This window comes from Terrapene carolina, unplaced genomic scaffold (assembly GCF_002925995.2).
Source record: "Terrapene carolina triunguis isolate 2854851 unplaced genomic scaffold, T_m_triunguis-2.0 Scaffold62, whole genome shotgun sequence".
NCBI classification, from domain to species: Eukaryota; Metazoa; Chordata; order Testudines; family Emydidae; genus Terrapene; species Terrapene triunguis.
The window spans coordinates 7,383,490-7,405,694 of record NW_020664413.1 but is presented as its reverse complement, the minus strand read 5'-3'; the positions used below and the strand labels follow the sequence as shown (position 1 = coordinate 7,405,694).

General features: G+C 41.7%; 1 protein-coding gene across 1 annotated transcript in view; it reads right to left on the bottom strand.

Annotated features, from left to right (window-relative positions):
- Window positions 1–22,205, bottom strand: part of GLI2 (GLI family zinc finger 2) — a 251,937-nt gene that overhangs the window by 188,254 nt on the left and 41,478 nt on the right. Inside the window, exon 2 of the mRNA XM_024197581.2 lies at window positions 11,831–11,981. Coding sequence (XP_024053349.1) covers window positions 11,831–11,951 — 121 coding nt within the window. The 5' untranslated portion in view covers window positions 11,952–11,981. The remainder of the gene's footprint in view (window positions 1–11,830; window positions 11,982–22,205) is intronic.

Here is a 22,205-nt window from a genome sequence, read left to right as displayed (position 1 = left end):
TGAGACAGGCATCATGATGCCCATTTTATCAGTGGAGAAATTAAGTGTGAGACTGATGAGTCCAGGTGGATGGCAAGTCAGTTTAGAGGTGGGATTTGAACTCAGAAGCTCCCGGTTCCCAGTCTCACACTCCTACTATACCTCTCTCATTATAAAGAAGGCTAAACGAGTTCTTCATCACATCGAGGGGCTTTGTTTGCACCATGTGGCATGAAATATTTTTAAATGCTAAACAGAGAGATGTTCCATCTTTAGGGTAAGCAATGGTGAACCTCACTGAGGAAGGGGGATTGCACTATTGTTTGTGGCACAGGGTGGTCCCCTGAGAGTCTTTTCCAGCCTCAGTAACTGACCATCACAACCCCAGGTGTTCTTAACCACCACTGTGCTTTATTATATCCCTTCAGCAGGCCTCAGCCAGCCTAGAATGTTATTTATGTACTATCTACAATCAGTAGCCAGCTTCCCTCATTTGCTTCTGGGGAAGGGTACAGTATTAGTAGCAGCCAGTCATGCCTATTCCTGTCTTCCTTCAGGCTCCCTACTCTCCTTCCTGTCTGTTTATATAGTCCCAGCTGACAGGTTTAGTCCCAAGTTTGCCAACAGTGATTTTCATCTCTCCAGGCCTCAGTTTCTTCATCTATACAGTGAGGATGACAATACTTAAGCCTCACAGTATCACTGTGAGTTAAATAATTCATTAATGTTTGTAAGAATCCTGGAACACTCAAACAGAGGGTGGTGTCGATTGCAAGGTATTAACAACTATAGGGATATGATTAGAGTGTAAAAAAGTCACTTTAGGAAAGCACTGGGGCATCCACATTACATTACCTGCTGCTGTGTTTTCATATTAGTGTACAAATGACCTAGAATTGGAGAAGTTTGCCATTACTGACACAGCTCATACTAAGACAGCAGAATTGGCTGAAAGGAACAGAGTATAGGTCTGAATTGGGTCTATGAAAAATAAGTAGGGCTGTCAAGCGATTAAAAAAATTAATCATGATTAATTGCACTGTTAAATAATAATAGAATACCATTTATTTAAATATTTTCTACATTTTCAAATATATTGATTTTAATTACAACACAGAATACAAAGTGTACAGTGCTCATTTTATATTTATTTTTGATTACAAATATTTGTGCTGTAAAAAACAAAAATAGTATTTTTCAATTCACCTCATGTAAGTACTGTAGTGCAATCACTTTATCATGAAAGTTGAACTTACAAATGTAGCTTTATGTACAAAAAAACTGCATTCAACAATAAAACGATGTAAAACTTTAGAGCCTACAAATCCACTCAGTCCAACTTCTTGTTCAACCAATCACTTAGACAAACAAGTTTGTTTACATTTGCAGAAGATAATGCTCCCGCTTCTTGTTTACAATGTCACCTGAAAGTGAGAACAGGCATTTGCATGGCACTTTTGTAGCCAGCGTTGCAAGATATTTACATGCCAGATGCTGTAAAGTTTCATATGTACCTTCATCTTCAACCACCATTCCAGAAGACATGCGTCCATGCTGATGACAGGTTCTGCTCGATAACGATCCAAAGCAGAGCAGACCGATGCATGTTCACTTTCATCATCTGATTCAGATGCCACCAGCAGAAGGTTGATTTTCTTTTTTGGTGGTTCGGGTTCTATAGTTTCCACATCTGAGTGTTGCTCTTTTAAGACAGCTGAAAGCATTCTCTACACCTCATCCCTCTCTGATTTTGGACGGCACTTCAGATTCTTAAACGTTGGGTCGAGTGCTTTAGAAATCTCACATTGGTATCTTCTTTGCGTTTTGTCAAATCTGGAGTGAAAGTGTTCTTAAAACGAACAACATGTGCCGGGTCATCATTCAAGACTGCTATAATATGAAATACATGGCAGAATGTGGGTAAAACAAAGCAGGAGACATACTAGTCTCCCCCAAGGAGTTCAGTCAAAATTTAATAAACACATTTTTTTTTAACGAGTGTCATCAGCATGGAAGCACGTCCTCTGCAATGGTAGCCGAAGCATGAGGGGCATACGAATGTTTAGCATATCTGGCAAGTAAATACCCTGCAATGCTGGCTAGAAAAGAGCCATGGGAAAGCCTGTTCTCACTTTCAGGTGACATTGTAAATAAGAAGCGGGCAGCATTATCTCCCATAAATGTAAACAAACTTGTTTCTCTTAGCGATTAGCTGAATAACAAGTAGGACTGAGGCCTGGTCCACACTAACCCCCCACTTCGAACTAAGGTATGCAAATTCAGCTACGTTAATAACATAGCTGAATTCGAAGTACCTTAGTTCGAACTTACCGCGGGTCCAGACGCGGCAGGCAGGCTCCCCCGTCGATGCCACGTACTCCTCTCGCCGAGCTGGAGTACCGGCGTCGACGGCGAGCACTTCCGGGATCGATCCCAGAAGATCAATTGCTTACGGCTGGACCAGGAAGTAAGTGTAGACCTGCCCTGAGTGGACTTGTGGGCTCTAAAGTTTTACATTGTTTTGTTTTTGAGTGCAGTTATGTAACAACAACAAAAAATCTACATTTGTAAGTTGCACTTTCATGATAAAGATATTGCATTATGTGGGTGAATTGAAAAATACTATTTCTTTTGTTTATCATTTTTACAGTCCAAATATTTGTAATAAAAATAATATAAAGTGAGCACTGTACACTTTGTATTCTGTGTTGTAACTGAAATCAATATATTTGAAAATGTAGAAAATCATCCAAAAATAGTTAATAAATTTCAATTGGTATTCTATTGTTTAACAGTGCGATTAAAACTGCGATTAATCGCAATTAAATTTTTTTTAGTTAATTGCATGAGTTAACTGCGATTAACCGACTGCCCTAAAAATAAGATTGTAGTGTTGCCTGCTGGAGCCAGCCTTTGGAAGCCATGAAACAATATGTGCAGCACCGAAATGCAAACACCTCTTAGGTAGCACTTCGTTATTAACAGCACCAGCACCACTGTGCAACAATATCAAACATGTATGTGAAGAATGACTTTACAGTTAAACCCATCAAAGTGTTTTAAGTTGGCCTGAGATACTGAAAGGATTAAGGATTAAGAGTCTATCCTGATGTGCCTTGGCATCTTTAATTAACAGAATTGGTCAGAAATTTAGTTTTATGTTTCATCCTACAGTTAAATCTGTAAATTAAAGGGATATTCTTAAACATTTATATTATGGTAGTGGCCAAATCAGGGTTTCATGGTGCTATACAAACTTACTGTAAAGACAGTCCTTGCCCCAAAGAGCTTACAGTCTAAAAGAAAAAACATAACTGGCAGATAGAAGCAAACAAGCAGGTGAGGGTGAGTGGCAGGGAAAAATGGGTCAGAAAAATACCTTGTGTCAATTCTTGATCAATTGGGAGCAGTGGTCACAACCTTGCCACCTGTACAACAGTTATCCTTGGGCTGCCATTTCTCACTGCATTACGGAAAAATCAACTTTGGAGGAGGGACTTGAAGGAGAATAATGTGGTGGCTTAGAGATTTTGATTGGGAGTTTTTTCCACTCATAATGGGTGGAATAGGGGGAGAGTGCAAGAGTGCTTGTCAGAGAAGCAGAGAATTGGGCAAGTGAGCTGGACATGACTGGCACAGTGAAGGCACCTGAAAACCTCCATTAGTGCAAGATCATGCTTATAATAAAGAGAACAATTCTGATTTTGTAGAATTGTGTTTTTCTACTACTGCAAATATACAGTCTCCTCACTTTGAGCAACTGCCATCCCCTGGGTTTGCTGGGACACCATTCTGTGTCCCACAGTAAGTTTTTCCTCCACTGACAGTATAACCTCCATCCCACAAAAGAGTTGGCAGGCCTGATGCTGATTCCCTGAAAGCCATGGTGTTGCATCATCTGAGGCAGGTCATCTGCCTGCTACCTGCCCCTCCCACCTGTAGTGTCTCACACAATGGAAACAAGTAAGCCAGTCTACCAGACAGGCTGCATCACAGCCTAGCTGCATGGAGAGATCTCACACTGTGTTTCAAAATGAAAGGCGTTTGAGGCCATTCTTTTCAGACACACGTCATAGGGAAATGCATCTAACTTTAATGCTGGCTGTTGAAGCCACCAGTGCTGCTTGGCCTACTACTTAAACCCTTAAATGCTGAGAACAACGGAAATGATAAGAGAAGAGACGTTTAGCAAGGTCACAAGGATTCCTGCTTAGCATGCACAGCCGCATTGTGGGCAATGTGGCTGTAAGACGCTCCTCGTCTCCTTGACTTGTTTGTGTATCAGCTAAAGCACTTTGCACCTGGGGAACGGCTTCACGAGTTGTAGGCATGGTTCGTGACTGCTTGCCAGCACACCATTCACAAACTGCTGATCAAACGGTAGCTGGCAAAAATAATATGGGATAGTGGGGGTTTTGACCTCATGTATCTTAACCATGGATGCTTCTAGTGCCTCGCAAACAGCGGGCTTCAGGTGAGCAACATGGAGTGAAATATGCAGCCAATCACAAGCATGATATTTTAAGAACAAAGACTGCCTGGTCTAAGTATCTGAAACCCTTGGAGATCCCAAGAGGAAGTCTACGGAGGCACACATGAAACAAGGATGCTGGCAGCTGATCTCAGCAGCAATAGGGTGCAGGGGCCGTGGTGGTACTGGAGTCCACTGTAAGCCATCAAGTGACAACAAGACCTTTTTATTTAAAGGGCTTTACAGAACTGACATTTTAGGAGGCAAGTAAAACCATGGGTCATTCCGCCTGTTATTGGTATTACTGTGGTACCTAGAGGTCCCAAGCAAGGTATGGAATCCATTGTGGTAGGCAACCTCCATACACACAGCAGAAGACAGTCCCTGCCATGGAGAGCTTACAGTCTAAACAATGGGACTCTTCCATTCCTCCAGTTTCAGTAGCTGCCACTTTCTGCCCTGAACAGCAGAACCAGGAGGTTAGATTAATTGCATCATTTGCAAAGTTTTAAAGACATTCACAACACATCAATATGTAAGGGGACTGTTGCCCCTTACTAACATTCAGTGGGGGTGTTTTGGTTGGCTAGCTCCCAGCACTAAAAGGGGAGGGGTCGATGGGAAATCAGGACCCTGAGACTGACAGTCCCCAGGAACAATGGCGAGAGGCCAATGCTTCAGGTCAGCCTGATTGACAGGGCAGGCAGGCTAATCAGCATGACAGGAGGCCAGGGTGGGTCCCGTCCTCCTCCGTGTGAGTTGGAATTGCCTGGGTTAGACTGAGTGGGGCCGAGCTAAGGAGACAGCAGGGGCCCAAGCTGAGCTGGAGAGCAGAACCGCAGCCCAGGGAGAGCAGATCCTGTGCTGGGAGCAGAGACGCAGCCACAGAGCCAGGTGTGGTGAGCAAGTGGGGCCAGCCAAGGGGGGACCTTGAGCAAAGGGCCCAGCACAGAAAGACACCCCTAGCCAAGGGCCCTTGCAGGCCAGACCGGGAGGGGGACCTTAACCTGACGGGGGGCTGACGCTGGGAAGAAGGGTCCCACCACTCAAAGACCGGAGGTGTGTGGCCACCACCATTGCAAGTGTCCAACCCGCAGCATACCTGCAGCACAGCCAGGGCCTGAGAAGGAAATCTGGGACCTACAAGGAACAGACTGCGAAGTGCCCTGATGTCCAGAGACACTGTTTGTGATGTTCCCTGCCACAGAGCGGGGTGATGTGTTTTCCTTTAACCTTTCCCATTTTTCCTTATTCTTTTCTTTAGATTAATTGTTAATTAAACAACTTGTATTTGCTTTAAATTGTATGGAATAATCAGTGGGTCAGGGAGGTGCCCAGTGCAGAGAGGGTACCCCAGAGTGGGGACACCCTAGCCCGTCCTAGGTGACCACAGCAGGGTTGGGGGTTGAGCCCCCCAGGAATCCTGGGCCCAGCCTTGTTGGGGTTACGAGGACTCTGCCAGACAGGAGAGTGGAAGGGAAGCCCTCAAGGGCAGGGAGGCCTCTGGGTAAAGGGAGTGGGAGCGAGGACTCAGATCCTTTCGCTAGCCCACTTCACCGGGGTAGTGCAGAAGCCAGGAAAGTTCCCCACAATAGCGGGACCATTCCCCCGCTTACAAATAGACAGCAGCATGACCAAGAACATGTCAGTGCCTCATATTCCTCTTCCTGGAAAAACTGGACAAAGGAACGAAGAATAGTCTTTAGAAGAGATCCCTGCCCTGGCAGGGTGGATAGAGTTGATGACCTAATAGGGCGTTTGTTTCTAATTTCTTACATTCTCAGGAACACACACACCATTTTTTATTTTGCTGAGGTCTTCTGGGACTTCTCCATTCCCTCCTCCACATGTACATAGACTTCCCATGCTCCAATACTGAGTAAGATGAGCTGCACATGGACTCCTTGCCAGTGCCACTCTTGTGTTGCTTAGAAAAGATTTCTGCAGAGCACTGGGCAGGGCTTCTTGCCTCTCTCATCTGCCTACTGAAAGTGCTACTCCTCCAGTGGTCCGCATTCCTGCCAACCCACAAATTAAGTGACCAAATTTGGTCCCAAACTGATCCTTAGCAGAGCAGCCCACCATTCTACTCTTACAGTACATATGAGGGTGAGGGGTTGAATTTCATCAGTTGAGGCACTAATATTAAAAGGAGTGTTACCTACTGGGAAAAGTGCATGCTGTTACCTACAGGTTCTCCAGTTTGGTTTTCCCATGTTTACGCCAAATGACTTGTTGGACTTCGTATGCAAAGAATTCCCATAGATCAGAGGCAGTCAGACCTGTGCAGCTAACATAAAATAAATTACCACCCTATGATAAATGGTTCTATTAGCAATCCAGATTGTTAAACTCAGATAGAACAGAACGGAGGGAGCACTGTCCCATTCATTCTCCCTCCGGCAGATACCGAGTTGTAAATAGGTTATTTTGTGTGTAAATAACGCATTAAAACTCAGCATTAGCCATGTCTTTTGATAGAGAGGAAATTGTTCCAAATAAATAATCCCAGACAGGAATGTAAAGTAAGCCAGATTTAATAGTGCATGCCTGCTGCAGCCGTGTTAAACATGACTAAAATGATAAACCCCAGAATATACTAATAGTAAACTTTGCTCTGACATCAAAGTAATGAGGCTGTATTTTTACCCAGCTTTGGAAATGTTAAAATTAGTCTTGACAGAGCCAGACATCAGAAAAGTGTTTCAGACATAAACACCATCAATTTAGAAACTTGGTGTTTGTGTCATGGGGTGAGGGGGGAGAAAAGGGGCAGAGAGAGAAAGTTATATCCTGGGACTCGTTAACAACAGGCAGTTAGCACTTTCTAGGACTTTTATTTAATTTTTGGTTTAGGGTCAGAAGAGAAACCCCCCCCTAGTATCTCAACATTTTTTTTTAAAATGACATTATTTATATTATAACAGCCTCTGTAGGCCCCACCGTGCTAGGTACTGGCCATACACATAGTAAAAGAGATAGTCCTTGTGCCCTTGAAGGCGAAGAGACAAATCTGCTCTTGAATACACGAGTGGAACTCCATCAGCCACGTGCAGAGTTTGCCCTTTGCCCCGAAATGCAATACAGACTACAATTTGCAGAAGAGTTCTCTAAATGTGGGTGTTTTAAGTTGTGCTCCCCATATTTCAGGCACTGAAAAAAATCAGACCACGTTTGCAAAACTGGCTGCATATAACTAGTAAATATCACCATTAATAACCCCGGCTCCCCACCAAACACACACTTATTGAAATTGAAAAGGGGTGTTAACTCCTTTGCCAGAATGATTTATGGAAAAAACTGAACATTAGGAGAGTCTTCCCTGATGTCATTTCTGCAAGGTCAATTTCTGAGCAGCTGATCAATGAATTACTATAAAAAAAAGGCAAAGAAGATCTCTCTAGTGTCAGCTTTAGGAGACTAAAATATGAGATGCAGATTGTTAATCTGAAAGAACTCTTCTACTCTGACAGCATCAACAATGCCAATCTTTCTTTCTACAGCCATAACTTAATCTGTTTAAGGCCACAGATGACATTTGGGAGGGGACAAATATTCAGAATAAGTGAAGTAGAAATGGAGATCGGACAAGTTACAAAAATACAGTAAAGCAAGGAGGGTTCCTAAATCAGTTTGTTAATATATTTGATTTATTGCTTCACTTTATTGGGTCTTAATGAAAAGTAAACCCTTGTGATTCTATGCAGATTCTACAAGGAAAAAAACAATGATAGGAGAAATATAGCTCAGTAGCCTTTGATCTAATACAACAGTGACTCAGTAGAATCTGAAAGAACAGGAAGTATATTGTAGAATATGCTTGTCTGGTTCTGGAGAAGACATTTCTGAGTTGCAATGCTAGCAGTGCCTTGTTGCTACTTTATGACATGCTAATATGAAGAATATAACCCATATAGCACCTAGGAGCCATCAAATAAGATAGTAATAATAATGTAATCAATACCATCAAAAGTTTATGCTGGATGAGACATGTAGACATGAGACATGTAGTGGCCTCAACACAGGTTTGGAAGCTAAAAACTCCCAAATTTTAAGCCTGGCTCTAACATTGACACACACCCCCTCCTACACCCCCTACTTCCTGCCAACATGGCCTTATGCAACTTATTTAACCTATTTGCCTCCATTTTCCCTTTTGTAAAATGGGAGTATAAAATAAACACCAACCTTACATTCCTCTGAGTAATGAGTTAATATCTGTTAAGAGCTTTGAGGATGAACATTACTATGCAAGTGCTAATATTATTATGTAGACATAGGAAATCAATATGTATCCTTTCAGTTATGAACTGCTAATCCATAGCTTACACTTACCTACTTTTGCAACATATCTGAAGCATCCTGATTCATTTCACATATATGTGTGTGTGTGTGCGCACACACACACACACTTCCCCAGTCTTTTGGGGAGCTTTTCCATTTCAGAAGCGCTAATTTCATTCTAATCAGATTTCAAAGAAAGGTCTTCAAAAAAGAAAACAACAGTCATATTCTTCGTAAATTTCATTAGCTAGTATCAGATCTGGAGTACACTTTACTGCTAGCCATGTTAGATAATTTATTAGCTTTTCTTCTCACAGTATGATATAGATTTTGCTTTTTACATCTCATTACACAATGCTTTCATCACACTTCTCCTGACATCTTCAAACAATCTTCTTCTTCCTTTTCCACTTCATTTTATTAAGATGAGAAATGTTGAGCTTGTAAATCATTCATTCCAGAGTAGATAGCACAGTGCTAATATGAAACATGTCATATGCATAAAAAGAATCAAGGCTCCAGTATGAGACCAAAAGGGTCAAGAACATCAAGTCTTGGGGCCAGATTCTAGTCTCAGTACACTTGTGTAAATCTGGAGTTACTCCAGATTTAGGCCTCAATTTGGGACAGCATCCCTATTCAGAATAGCACCCAAGCATGTTTTGAACTTTAGCACATGCTTGAGCTTCATTCACATGAATGGGACTTTAGAGTGTGACAAAGTTAAGAATGTGTTTAGTTGCTGTTCTGAACAGGGATGGTCATAAGTAGATGCTTGAATCCTAAATCATGACCTTATGCTAGTTTAACAGAGGTCAGAAGTTACCTCTTGATGGCAGATTTCCAGGAATCATGTAATTTTTGTCCCTAATTTAATCAATTCTGCAAATTTTCCATTCTGCAAATGTAAAAAGTTAAAGTTAACAAGAAAACTAGATCCAAACTCACTCAAAAATTTGGATTTCGCTCCAGAACCTAATTTCACAGCTCAGGCTCATCTCCAAAGTAGTACCTTGGTAAAAGGTTTTCTGGGGTTTTTAACAGACACTTCTTTTATTGACAAGATTTATATAACAGGTGAACAGCTCCAATGTCTTGTGTTCCAAGAGCAGTTTCCTTTGTCTGTACTTGGGAAGCTTTCACAGAAAATACTAGTATGTTTCTTAGACCTAGCCACAGTTTTGGAAAGAATGTATGGGTAAAACACAGATACACACAACTTGTGCTGGAAAGGACTGGGGTCATGGTTCTGTGAACTGAAAACAAGACTAAGTTACCTAGTGGTGCAGGAATCAGAGAAACCCATAGAATAATTTTACTGCCATCTTGAGATGAGAAATTACTATGTATTTAAGGAAGGGGAGGAGAGGGAATCATTTTGAGGTAGAATCTGGCTAGCTATAAGGTATATTTTTAAGAGAAAAAAAGAAGCCTGAAAAGTTTATACAGCTGGGGATGCCACTTGTCACATTCCAAATGGGAGAGTCCCTTCTAAATTTGTCTCTCTGTGCCCTACTGAGAAAGGCCTTTCTGTCCCTGTCCTCAAAAAGAACAGTGGGATGTCCACCCAACCTACGTACCATCCCTAGCCTTCCTCTTCTGCACCAGCTACAAGAAAATATCAGCAAGCTCAAAGCTAGCTTCCCATACTAAAGTTCAGAGCTGGGATACATGAGGTCATTCAGAGATAGATGCAGTTCAACTGACTTGATGAAAAGGAGATACAGTACAACAGGGTTTGTTTTAAAGGAATTTGTTCCTAATAGGCACTGTATCGTTTCTTTAATAGAGCTTAACTCTGAAGATCACTCCTAGAGTTGGTTCCCACATTTAATTTGGGGTCCAAATATTGACTGTGAAAACACAGAACTGGACATCATGAGGCCCTACCACAATATTGACGTACATCTCCAGGGGGACAAATTTGCCACATCCCATGGAGGTGTTTAGATGGTACTGCCCACCAAAACCCCAAGCCCCAGTCTTGTTAGCGTAACAGAGCCCTCTTAAAATTGTCACCACACCAAAAGGTTATTCGCTTCTGTAAGTCCAAGTGCTGCACTTTGCAGGCCTACTGGGACCTGGAGGCAGCTCGTCTCCAGGGTACAAGTGAGATTCTCCTTGAGCTGAAGACCCCTCAAAGAGGTTCCACTCCTTTTACCTCCATCTTTAACAACTGACAGCTGACTGACAGTGGTTGCCTTCCCATGTGGTAGGGCTCCCCCCCAACCCCTTTGATCTGGGAAGGAGTTGATTAACACTTTCTTCCCCGTGCTGGGGAGTAGGGCAGGAAAGGGAGCAAGGTATGTACATTCCATATCAATCTTAACTCGCTGCTTCCATGATCAACATTTGAAGGTCTGATCCTGCTTCCACTGGACTCTGTGAGAGTTTTGCCATTAACTTCAATGGCAAGAGGATCAAACCCTTAGCATTTTCACTAAGTGGAGGAAAGGAAATCAAATTCTGGATTATCCCTGATGTAACAGAAATATTGAGAAACTAGAAGAAGTTTTTTTACTTGTATGTCCTCTTACACAGAATTTAGAATGGAGTATCAGCAGTGACAACCAGAAATGAGATAGTAGTCTTTTTAACTCATTAGAAAAAAAAAATCAAAGCAGATGCAAGAAATATAGATTTTCTACTACAATAACACAAAATGTACTCAGCTCTACCAAACCTAGTAAGTGACATTTTAATTTCCATGTGGCTAAGTGTTAGAAAAAATGCTGCATATATCATAGGAAACCAGGCATCAGTGGGATCAGTGACTGCTTGTCAGAATTTTCTAACGATGATGTTTAATTCAGATTTAGTTTAACAAGAATGGAGTCCTCCCGTCTTCTGACCCCCAAATCTGATTTGGTCACGTGTCATGGTGGGTCACCATGGTACAATAACCCGTTGAATGCTACACCGTGACACAGAGCCTGCAAATTGTCAGCTTACAGTTCCTGTGAGACCTTCTAAGGCCAGGAACCCCAATGAATTCAGCACGTTCACATGAGAACGAATGCCACCGTTCTTATTAAATTCTAACAGTCTAATGAAAAACACTCCTACTGCTTTCAAAGTGTGGAAAACGTAAAGTACCTCCTTGTGCTGCTGCTGCTAAGGGAGCAGATTTCTTCCCTGTCTCAGGAAAGCCATTCCCCTCCAGAATTGCACCTTTCCCTTCTTTTTTCCCAGCAGCAGTTGAATTGGAAGTTTCCATCTTAGATGCGCATATTCCAGCTCAGGAACCCTAAGAAACACAAACCAAAAACACATTTCTGTCACTTCTTGAACAAAAGAAGCAAAATGAGCCCCAGGAGGGAGAGCCCAATACATCATCACAATCCAAAAGCAAATTTAAAAAAACAACAAAGATCTCCCAAGTTTCTTTCCCTGGCAGCCTGGCTGCTATAATTATAACCAGAAAGGGTTTGGCTCTGCAAAGTGCTGAGTGCTCTCAATTCCCATTGATGTCATGGGAGCTGAAGAGGCTCAGGACCTCAAAGGATCAGTCCCATTTTTTTAATTAAAAGTTTTGACTGGACTTTATTTTGTGGGTTAGTATACAGTCAATCCAAAGAGGTGAACCTTTGTGCTCAATTACTCCCCACCCCCACACTATTTTTCAACCCGCTCGAATGATAATAAACAATAGGTACTCGAGACCCTATGCAACACTCAGGCAAAACTTCCATTGATTCTTGTCTGTTCAATTCGGGTTCTTATTTCATGCCCAAAGTCATATCTGAGAATCACATTTTTTTCTGAGTAAGGAGTGCGGAATTATGCAATTTAAGCCACAGCTTAAAGTACTGGATATCAAGCACAAGTGTATCTTTATTCATTTCTGTAAGACCCACTCCCATCCTTCCAAAACACTGGTTCTGTGTGAGAAAGAAAGGCTACTCCAATACAATCCTAAAGTGGGTTTCCCCTAGAGGCCCCAGCACATTTTCATTTCTGGTCCCTGTCCACATTAATATAGCTGAAGGCTTCCTAGCTTTATTTGAGACATGTCTATATAGTTCCTACTTTGGGAAAGGTGGAGGTGGGAGATACTGAAACCATTTGGTGCCTCCGTATTACTGGCCCTTCACTCAGGTCTTGAGAGAAATCACAGCAAGATCCCTCTTACATGTTTAATTGTAGTTTGTGTAAATTATCCAGCCTCAAAAATTTGCTGGAATACACAGGCTGCTTCAGTTACAGGAATTAACTGTATCAGCCAAAAAACTTCTGGGAAAGCGTGAGAGAACTTTTGGGTTGGAGTCAGTTTCACTGTAACAGCATCACTTCAATTTTTCTTCACTTTACATTGCGAGTAAAGATTTACAGAGTCCTGAACAGCTTTCATTAAAGAAAGAGTCCACATGCCTTGCAAACTTTTCTCCGTATAAAGATTCCAGGAACTCCCATTTGTTTTGTCTGATACATTTTACCCTTTGCTTGGCTGTAACGCAGATGTGAGCTCTTTTTTTCCCTTGCTACCTTGATGATTTTATTTTTATTTTAATGTTTTTATACCTTTAAAAAAATTAAAGAAAAAAAATCTCTCTCTCCTCTTGGATTAGTTTACTGTATTATAATGATTCTTATTATTTGTATTATTGTATCACCTTGGAGCTTCAGTCATGGACCTGGACCCCATTGGGCTTATTGCTAGTGCTTTTTTCACTGAGTTGCTTTCTGAGGCTTTGTCTACATTAGCATTTCTGTCGGTCGGGGTGTGAAAAAAACACCTCCCTGACCAACGTAAGGTTTACCAACAAAAGCGCCGGTGTGGACAGCGCTATGTCATCGGGAGATGCCAACATAGCTACTGCCACTTGTTGGGGGTGGTTTAATTATGCCGATGGGAGAGCTCTCTCCCGTTGGCATACAGCAGCTATACGGGACACCTTACAGCAGCACAGCTGCAGAGGTACAGCTGTGCCACTGTAGGTGTGTAGTGTAGACATAGCCTAAGGCCCCGATTCAGTGAAGCATCCCTAATTCAGAAAGGGCACTTAAGCACGTGGTTAACGATAATACTCACTTAAGTCCCATTGAAGTCACTGATTGGGACATAAGCAATTGTTGAAGGTTATCCTCATACTTAAGCATTGAAAAGGGCTGGAATGCTTTCTGAATCAGGATCTAAATAAAGGGTTTTGCAAAGACCCAGGGTATCCACACTACAATTGCTGCTGCAGGTATGCCAATGCAGTATAGGCACATACTATAATGACAGAAGGAGTTTTTCTCTTGCTGCAGTAAATCCAACTCCCAGTAGCTAGGTAAGAATTCTTTCATCAACCTAGCCGTATTTAAGGCATGAAACTTTTCACAGCCCTGAGCAACAAGGCTAAGTGGACCTAAGTTTGAGGTGTAGACCAGGCCCCAGTCAGCAGCATGAATAAGCCATTTCTTCCCCCCCCCCCCCGATATTGGTAATATTATGAGAAACCAAACAAACTGATTTAGTCTGACTGGTGTTTTTAAAGAGACAAGGGGGATGAGCTAATAATCTTTTATTGGACCAACTTCTGTTGGAGAGAGAGACAAGCTCTTCAACTCTGTGAAAACTCGAGAGCGCGTCTCTATCACCAACAAAAGTTGGTCCAATAAAAGATATCACCTCACCCACTTTGTCTCTCTAATATTCTGGGACCAACATGGCTACAACACCACTGCATACAGCAATGGTATTTTTTAAAGTCGGTGGGGTTCAGTGCAAAATACTAAGATGACCAGGCTTTGCAATCTTCATTGCTTAATTAGCAGAAAGCAAAAATAAACAAACTCTTGAGTGATCTAGAGAACTGACTCCTCGGTATCAGTTTCTAAACAATCAGCAAGGCTTCAGAGGGCAGGTTACATAGAGCATAGAAAAAAGCCGCAAGTCCTGTGCTGCCTCTATTAGAGCCACAGTGCAGAATCTCACCCATAGTAGTTATCTTTAAAAATAAAACAATCTCTTCAACTTTCCACATGGTCCTCTTCTCCCTCTACCGTTTCCCCAAGCTCTCTAGCAGTAGCCTCCTCTCTGTCCCCCATGCTGGTGCAAGAGCCTTCTCCTCTGCAGTTCCTGACTTCTGGAAGAGCTAGCCTATATTTCTTTGCCTCCTCCACTCTTCATGTATTTTAAAGTGCCAAGGGAAAAAGCACTTTTCTCCCTTCCCTCTACATTTTTTTCGTTTTCCTCTTGCTGTTTAAGTTCCCAGTTCTGCAAACACTTGTGCACGTGCTTGAGTTTAAGCACTTGAGTAGCCCCATTGAAGTCAATAAGACTAGTCTCACATTTACAGTTAAGCATGTGTGTCACAGGGCAACTGCACTGGTGGCACCCTCTTGCAGCTGGCCACAGCACAACATATGTGCCTGCCTCAGTTTCCCCTCAGTCCAGCCATAAAAACAGCCCAGTCTCGCTCACTGATACAGTCCTACATCTGGGCGTAGTTTATCATGTTCATGTGAAACACTCTTCAGAACGCACATGATACAAGCTATTCTCCTAATTCGCACAGTAAAACTTAGAAAAGTTCCATGGTTTTCCATTCCTCTCTTCAGGGACATCATTTTCAATCCACAAACCTGAGTCCACCAGCACTTGGTTCTCTGGTCTTTTCTGCCCTCATTCCAGAGTCCCGGTCTCCAGGCCAGCCACCTGAGAGTGACTAGTCTTCATGACTCTTCTACCCAAACACAGACTAACAACTCAGCCCTTTTCAGCATCCCAGCACTGGCTTTTAGCTAACTAGACCCACCACTAGCCTCCCAGTCCTAGCCAATTCCTACTTCTTCCAGAGAGGGCCTGAAGAATTATCCACTCACTGCAGACTGTCTCCCACAGGCAGCTTTCACCTGCCCTTTTCCTCACGTCTCCAGTCTGTGATCTCAGGTGGCTTTGACTCAGTAGGTCTCTCTCTGCCCTCTAGGTCCCAGGTGCCCTCTGTTAAGCCCAAATTGGAGCGGTGGGGGGAATCAGCTGACTACCACAGGTGCACTGGCCTCTTCCCTCTTAAAGGGTCCATGTCACCCCCTGTGACAATGTGTTTGCAGTACCAGAGTGTAACTTTGTGGATGCACTGTTTTAACTCAAAAGTGTTTTCTGTGAGTTTTTCTGTAAGAGTGACACAATTTTGCTGGCAAAAAAATTGCATGTGCAGTTAAATTCAGTAGAACAGCTAAGTTGCAGATTTGTAGGCTCAACCTGTAGATGCAAAAATGGAAGCCAACATTTGAAATGATGTGATATACAATTATAAGCTTGACTGATCACATCTGAACTGCGCAAGTACCTATGCAGCACTAACTAGGCCCCGTAAGTCCTGTCCACGCACGCACTGGGCTCAATGGCAAACATGGAATAGGTTCATTGGGGCCAAGATTTACAACAATTTAATCTAGAAATTACTTTGGGTTACAGATGATGTATGAAATAAATACACTCAATCGAAGGAGTGTTTGACCTAGGTCTGACATTCTGGGCTTCTGTTCACTAAGCAAATAAACATCAGAGGCTAAATTATTAGTCTGCCACCTGTTTCTTCTTAGCCCCTCCTTTCAAGGTTTTCCACTTTTGTTTGAAATCTGACCCCTCCTCTCCCCTCAGGGCTCACTGTGTCCACGGAGCTGCAAAGTTGCTCTTTGTTTCGGATGTTACACAACACTATTATGTTTAGTAAAAAAAGAATTCTTCTTGCAAAGGAACTTATTTCCACGGTGGATGTGAAGATTATGGCCAACATTTTCTAACGTGGGTGCCTCAAGTCAGTAATCTAGATCCATATTTTAGGCATCTAAATAAGTGGCCTGCTTTTCCAAAGTATTGTACCCACAACTCAAATCAACAGAAGATGTGGGAGACTTGGGCAACTTTCACCTAGGTGCCTAAAGATTTAGAGGCCTAATTTTAGGCACTTGGGATTGAAAATTATGTCTAGAAGGGCCAATTTTCAAAAACAGCTAAGGGTTATAGAAGCACAAGTCCTGTTGGCTTTCAATGAGACTTGTGCTCATAAATGCCTTTGGTGCTTTTGTAATCTCAGTCGGCATCGATAACGTAATTAGCCCCTAACAAGAATATTTCTGTGTCCTGGAAGTGCAGTAAAGTTAATAATCAAGAATATTAATGCTCTTAGGCTTCTCTGCTTCAGTGTGTCTTGAAAATTTAGACATTTCAGGCTACATTTTCAACAGTGATTAGTAATTTGGGGAGCCTCAGGAGTAGGGTGCCCAGCCTGAGATACTGTGAAGCAGCCTGCTTTTCAGAAAGTGCTAAGGGCCAGAATTGTAAAGGTATTTAAGCATCTAACTCCCATTTAAATCAATGGGAGTTAGGGACCTACCTGTCTTACAAATCTGGCTTTAAGCGCCTACCCTCTGCAAATCAGGCCTCTTTAAAAGGTATCTAAATGTGGGCACCCCAAAAATGGAGACCTCCAAAATCACTGGTTGCTTTTGAAAATATGGCCCTCAGTTATTGCTCTGTGTATTTGAATCTCTGTTTTTATGTTAAATATGAATGAAAAAAATCACCAAGTGATTATAATAAATGGTTGCATTAGAACAGGTAAATCCTTCTCAACCACGAGATTAGAAAAAAGTAGAATGCAACGACTCTAATCTTATGGGATTTAAGGGATTTAGTGGAAATAAGTCTATAATTATTTTTGCTTTGTTAAGGGTACTGGGTGGCTGAGAGAATTGGAAATAGGATATGGGGCCTTTTACCTCTTGGTCACTGATTCTCCAGGGTGGTAATGACCATCTGATAGTCATTCAGGAGCCAATGTGAGTGGGTAGGTGGGTTTCAGATTTTTCCTACCAAATAGGTGTCCCCATCACATAAGCAGTAACTGGCACCCTTGCTGACAGTCTCAGCAGAGCAGCCAGGGAATAAATAGGCAGATCAACTGAATTACTCTCTGACCTTTAGATGGGGTTGAGTGGCCAGGCAGTGTGAGGAAAGCTTCCACTCCCACTACCATCCAATATGACTTCTGGAGGCAGCATGGCCTTGTGGTTAAGACACAGACCTAGGACTCCAGATAGGTAGGTTCTCTTCTTGGCTCTGCCACAGATTTCCTGTGACTTCACCTCTCTATTCCTCAGTTTCCACATCTGTGAAAGGGAGACACTATACTTACCTACCTCACTGAAGTTCTATGAGACTTAATTTTGTCATGTTTGCAAAGTGCTATGAGATCCCCAGAAGGAAGAAGCTACAGAAAGTAGTATAATTTTGAGTATAAGGAAATATAAAGGCTATTTTCCAGGGCTGTCAATCCCACCCTATTCATGAGCACTACATTCATATTTTTTAAGCAATACATCTTTTGCTCTCTGCTCAGTGCTAAACTTTTTTCCACTGCTCTGTGCCACACAGAATTCATGAATTCAGGGACAGATTAATTCTAACTGCAAGCCATTTGGCAGGAAAAAGGGTTTCACAGGGATCCTACTTTTTACAGATAAAGAGCATGCATATAGGAGTTACTATACAGAGAAAAACCCTGTGCATTTATTCAAACACCAACCTGCGCCCTCAGTCATTACTCAAAATTAGAAATCGAAAATGGATTACTTCGTTTGTCCTTTAGGTTTCGCAGCCTTCTCTACAGGCAGAGGGTTAGGTTTGATTTTGACACTAATACCAAGCACTGTTCATATCCCCTGTAATATGATTCTGCGGTGGCATTAAAAAGGCAGGTAAGTGAGAGCCGTAAGGAAAGTGCTATGGGATTTGCCCTAGACAACCCCAAATATTTTAACAGCTGCATTGTATATTAAGAGGGAGAAATCCCAACAGAATTAAAAACAACAAAGCCACATTTGCCTTTGAGCAAAAACAGAAGCCATAAAACTTTCCTAATAAAACAATCCTTCCTGTTAAGTGCATGAGGAATGGTCACAAGTGCTCTTCCAAAACACCCATCTTCTTCTAGGGCCACCAGCTTGAAGCTAACTCCCAGCTAGACTGCAAATAAACAGATGCTCATCAGATTCCACTTTATTTTATTTTATTTTATTTTATTTTATTAGGAAAGTTTTAGTTAAGTTTGAACATTTCTGAGTTTTTCATTAAAAAAAAAAACAATAATGCAGAGAATCTAGAATCTAATGCAGAGAATCTAAAATTTTCAGTGAACAATAATTACCAAGTTTGACCAGTCTACTTAATTTTCTATGATTTTCAGGCTTACTGTGATAAGGCAGCAGACAACAATAAAACTCAGAGATGGGTCTGTTCCATAAAGAACACAGTAGGGCCAATGAATGGCATTTGCGAGATCAAGAACCAATCTGCCAACACAACATTGGGAGAAAGGCTTCCTAAAGAGTCCTTCCGGTACAGCTCTGCTTCTTTTTCACAGATCTCAAGATATTTATAGAACTCTATTCTCTCTTTCATTTAAAATTTAATTCTCTTATACAAGATTAAAATGATGAAATACACAATTAAATTAATTAGCTTAAAAATTAAAACCTGTTTCACCTTATACCATCTTCATTTGTATGAACAGAGGGATATTTTCAGAGTCTGTTCTTTAGTAGTGGGCTGTGTAACACAGAAAAAGCCCTTTGCATGCAATCAGTTATGAAATACAGTTTGAGCCAAGTGTTTGAACATTGGCTCAATACAGTGGTTGTTGTGATCCTTTTCAGTCTTCTGTTCTGAGTTACACAGCTGTGATAGCAATTATTTCAGTGAAGCCCTCAGCTTTACAACAGAGCAGAATTTGACCCCCCTTCTATCAACAGCAGCCTCAGATTAATAAAGCTATTTCTCTCCACATGCCAGAAGTAAATGTGTGGACTACTCAAACATGCAGTTTATCACTTAAGGATCTAAAAATGTTTATAAAATACAGTATCAGTCAAACGTAACAGCAGCATAAATAAGAAGTCATGATTAATCAATTGTGAAGTCCTTTGGACGACAGGTTCCCAGTCAAGCCAATTCATTTTCAACTACTCTGCCCTTGGAAATGACTCAAATGTGCATCTTGTAAGGTCTTCACCATGACTTCAATGTATATGAGAGCACTCATTCTCTACTGCATGTACCTTACAGGAGGAAGGAACCTTACATTGAAGATGACCTGCTCTATTCCTACGCCACTGTACACTATTATTTAGAACTTCATATTTACTTTATTCCAGACCAAAATCCTCAAACAGGGCTAGAGTCAGCATGTTGCTGAGAATCCTCATGTCACTTTGATTTTAAAGGGAGATGAAGATACTCAGTGTATTATTATTAACTACTTATTTGTATTACCAGCAACCATACTTGGAGTGAACAGCACAGGTTGCAGTAGAGAAGCACCGGGAAGTCAGTCTGTATGCACATGGTTGGAATGATAGCTGCAGTTGCAGCATCTCAGTAAATAGTTGCACAACAACGGGGAAGTAAGGGTACTATTGATAAGGGAAGAAGAAAGATGGGGAGGAGAGAGCAGGGATCCTGGTGGGGAGGCAGCGATCCAGCAGGAGGAAAGATTGTTGGTGGTGGCACACAGAACCCCTGGCATGTGGCAGAGTGGGGAATGAGACACGCAGCTATTGGGGGGAAAAGGCCCCTGCAATGGGGAAATGGGACACAGTGGTATGGGAGAAGGGGGACACACAGAGCACCTGGAATGAGGGAGGAGATGGGGGGAGATGCAGGGAGTCCCTGAAATCAAGGGAGATGTCAGGGTAGAACAAGGAATTCTTGTGAGTCGGGAATGGAGGGATGCAAGGAACCCCTGATGTGTGCAATACGCTCAGACTACAGACACAACAGAGCATGCAACCCCCTAGTACACTCTATCATCTATTTGTAATGGTTTAGGGCATGGCAGGGCTCACACGATGCAAACAATCTGACTCTTTATAAGGTTCCATGCAGAGAAAAAGGAAAAGGAAAAGGAAGAATGATTGATGTTGTACAAGGAATGAACCTCAATTGTTCTACCATTCTTACAGAAGATACAATATTTAATTTACATGAGATGAAGCCAACAGTTTAAATGCAGATTGGGTTGGTGGCAGTGATCAGAAGTTATTACCAAGTGGAGGCCCATAACTAATGAGTTGACTGTATCACATACATCACCATCACAATTAGCCCTAATGGGCCTACCTGTTGGCAGTCTCAGAAGAAGCCAAAGACTAAAAGGGCCACGGGCAGTGAACTACTTTCTCTCTTCCTAGAACTGGTCATTTCCAGGTCATGCTTGAGGTATATTGGTGGACAGGAGGTAGTACTAGAAGAACCTGTACTGTACCCATTGAGTGGATTCAGCGTATCAAAATGCCAATTCAGTATTTTCCATGAGTATTAAATTCACTTTAATTTTGTAACTTATTTATTTTTAAGCTAGTTGGGTTTTTTAATTCTTTTTAAAGAAAGAATCTTGGATCTGTTTCCCAATTTCATGTACATTTTTGAGTCAGCTAATTGCTGCGGAAAGACACCAGCATAGACTTAGAGCCTTGAACAGAAATTATCTTTCACATGCTGGGTTAAAACTATAACAATACATCATCAAAACATATGAGCAGACATGAAAGCCCAGAGTCAGACACAGATTAAGCACACGGTCCATGCTGAGACATGCATACAGGGGTATGCAACTTTCTCTTCTCTTTTAGAAGTTGTCTTTGTTTCCTACTTTGGAAGAGTCGAGAGGATAGTGGGGTTGGGGGAAGAGTCGTTTGCAGTGGAAAAGGAAAACAAAGTCATACTCGTACTTTCAAAACCTATTCTACATGTCTAATCATGAGAGATTTTTACCATACAAAATTCCAACAAGCGAAGAACTGTCATGCAGAGATAGTCAAGATGCCATTGCATTAAGAACCTGGGTTAATATGCTGTGAAAATACAGGGGAGTATATTGCCTGATAAGCAACATTGCTCAGAATTGATGTATTGCCATTAGACCTCATCAAAAAAATTCTAACTGAAGGGTTTTTTTTCCCATCATAAAACTGACAAAACAGACATTTTCACAAAAGAATTGTGTCTATGGAAAAATTTCTGAGTTTTCATTGAAAACTTACAAAGTTTTCCATTTTCAGCAACTGAAAACTTTCTGGTTTTTCAATGAAAACCTCTTCCTTTCTCTCCTGATAACCAAAACATCTACCTTTCAACTTCTCTATTTTGTTAGTGATAACTGTTTAGTAAGACTTGCGTAATAAACATCTCCCAGAATGCTGATAAACTCCAATGTGTTTATGCTCTGCCAATGGCGCTTTTGCTGAGTACACATTCCTTTACCATGTAGTTATGTCTATTTTGCTACAAGTGATTAGATGACTAAGACATAAAACTGTCCACCAAAAGGAAATGGTTACTATGTGATTGCTGCCTGGTCTCATGCAAGAACTGACTTGGTACCTTGGTCTAGTGGGCAGTTGCTAGCACCACAAAAAATCACCTTCACTGATTTATTCTCTCAATAGAGAGAACAAGGAAAAAGAACTTCACCATATCAGA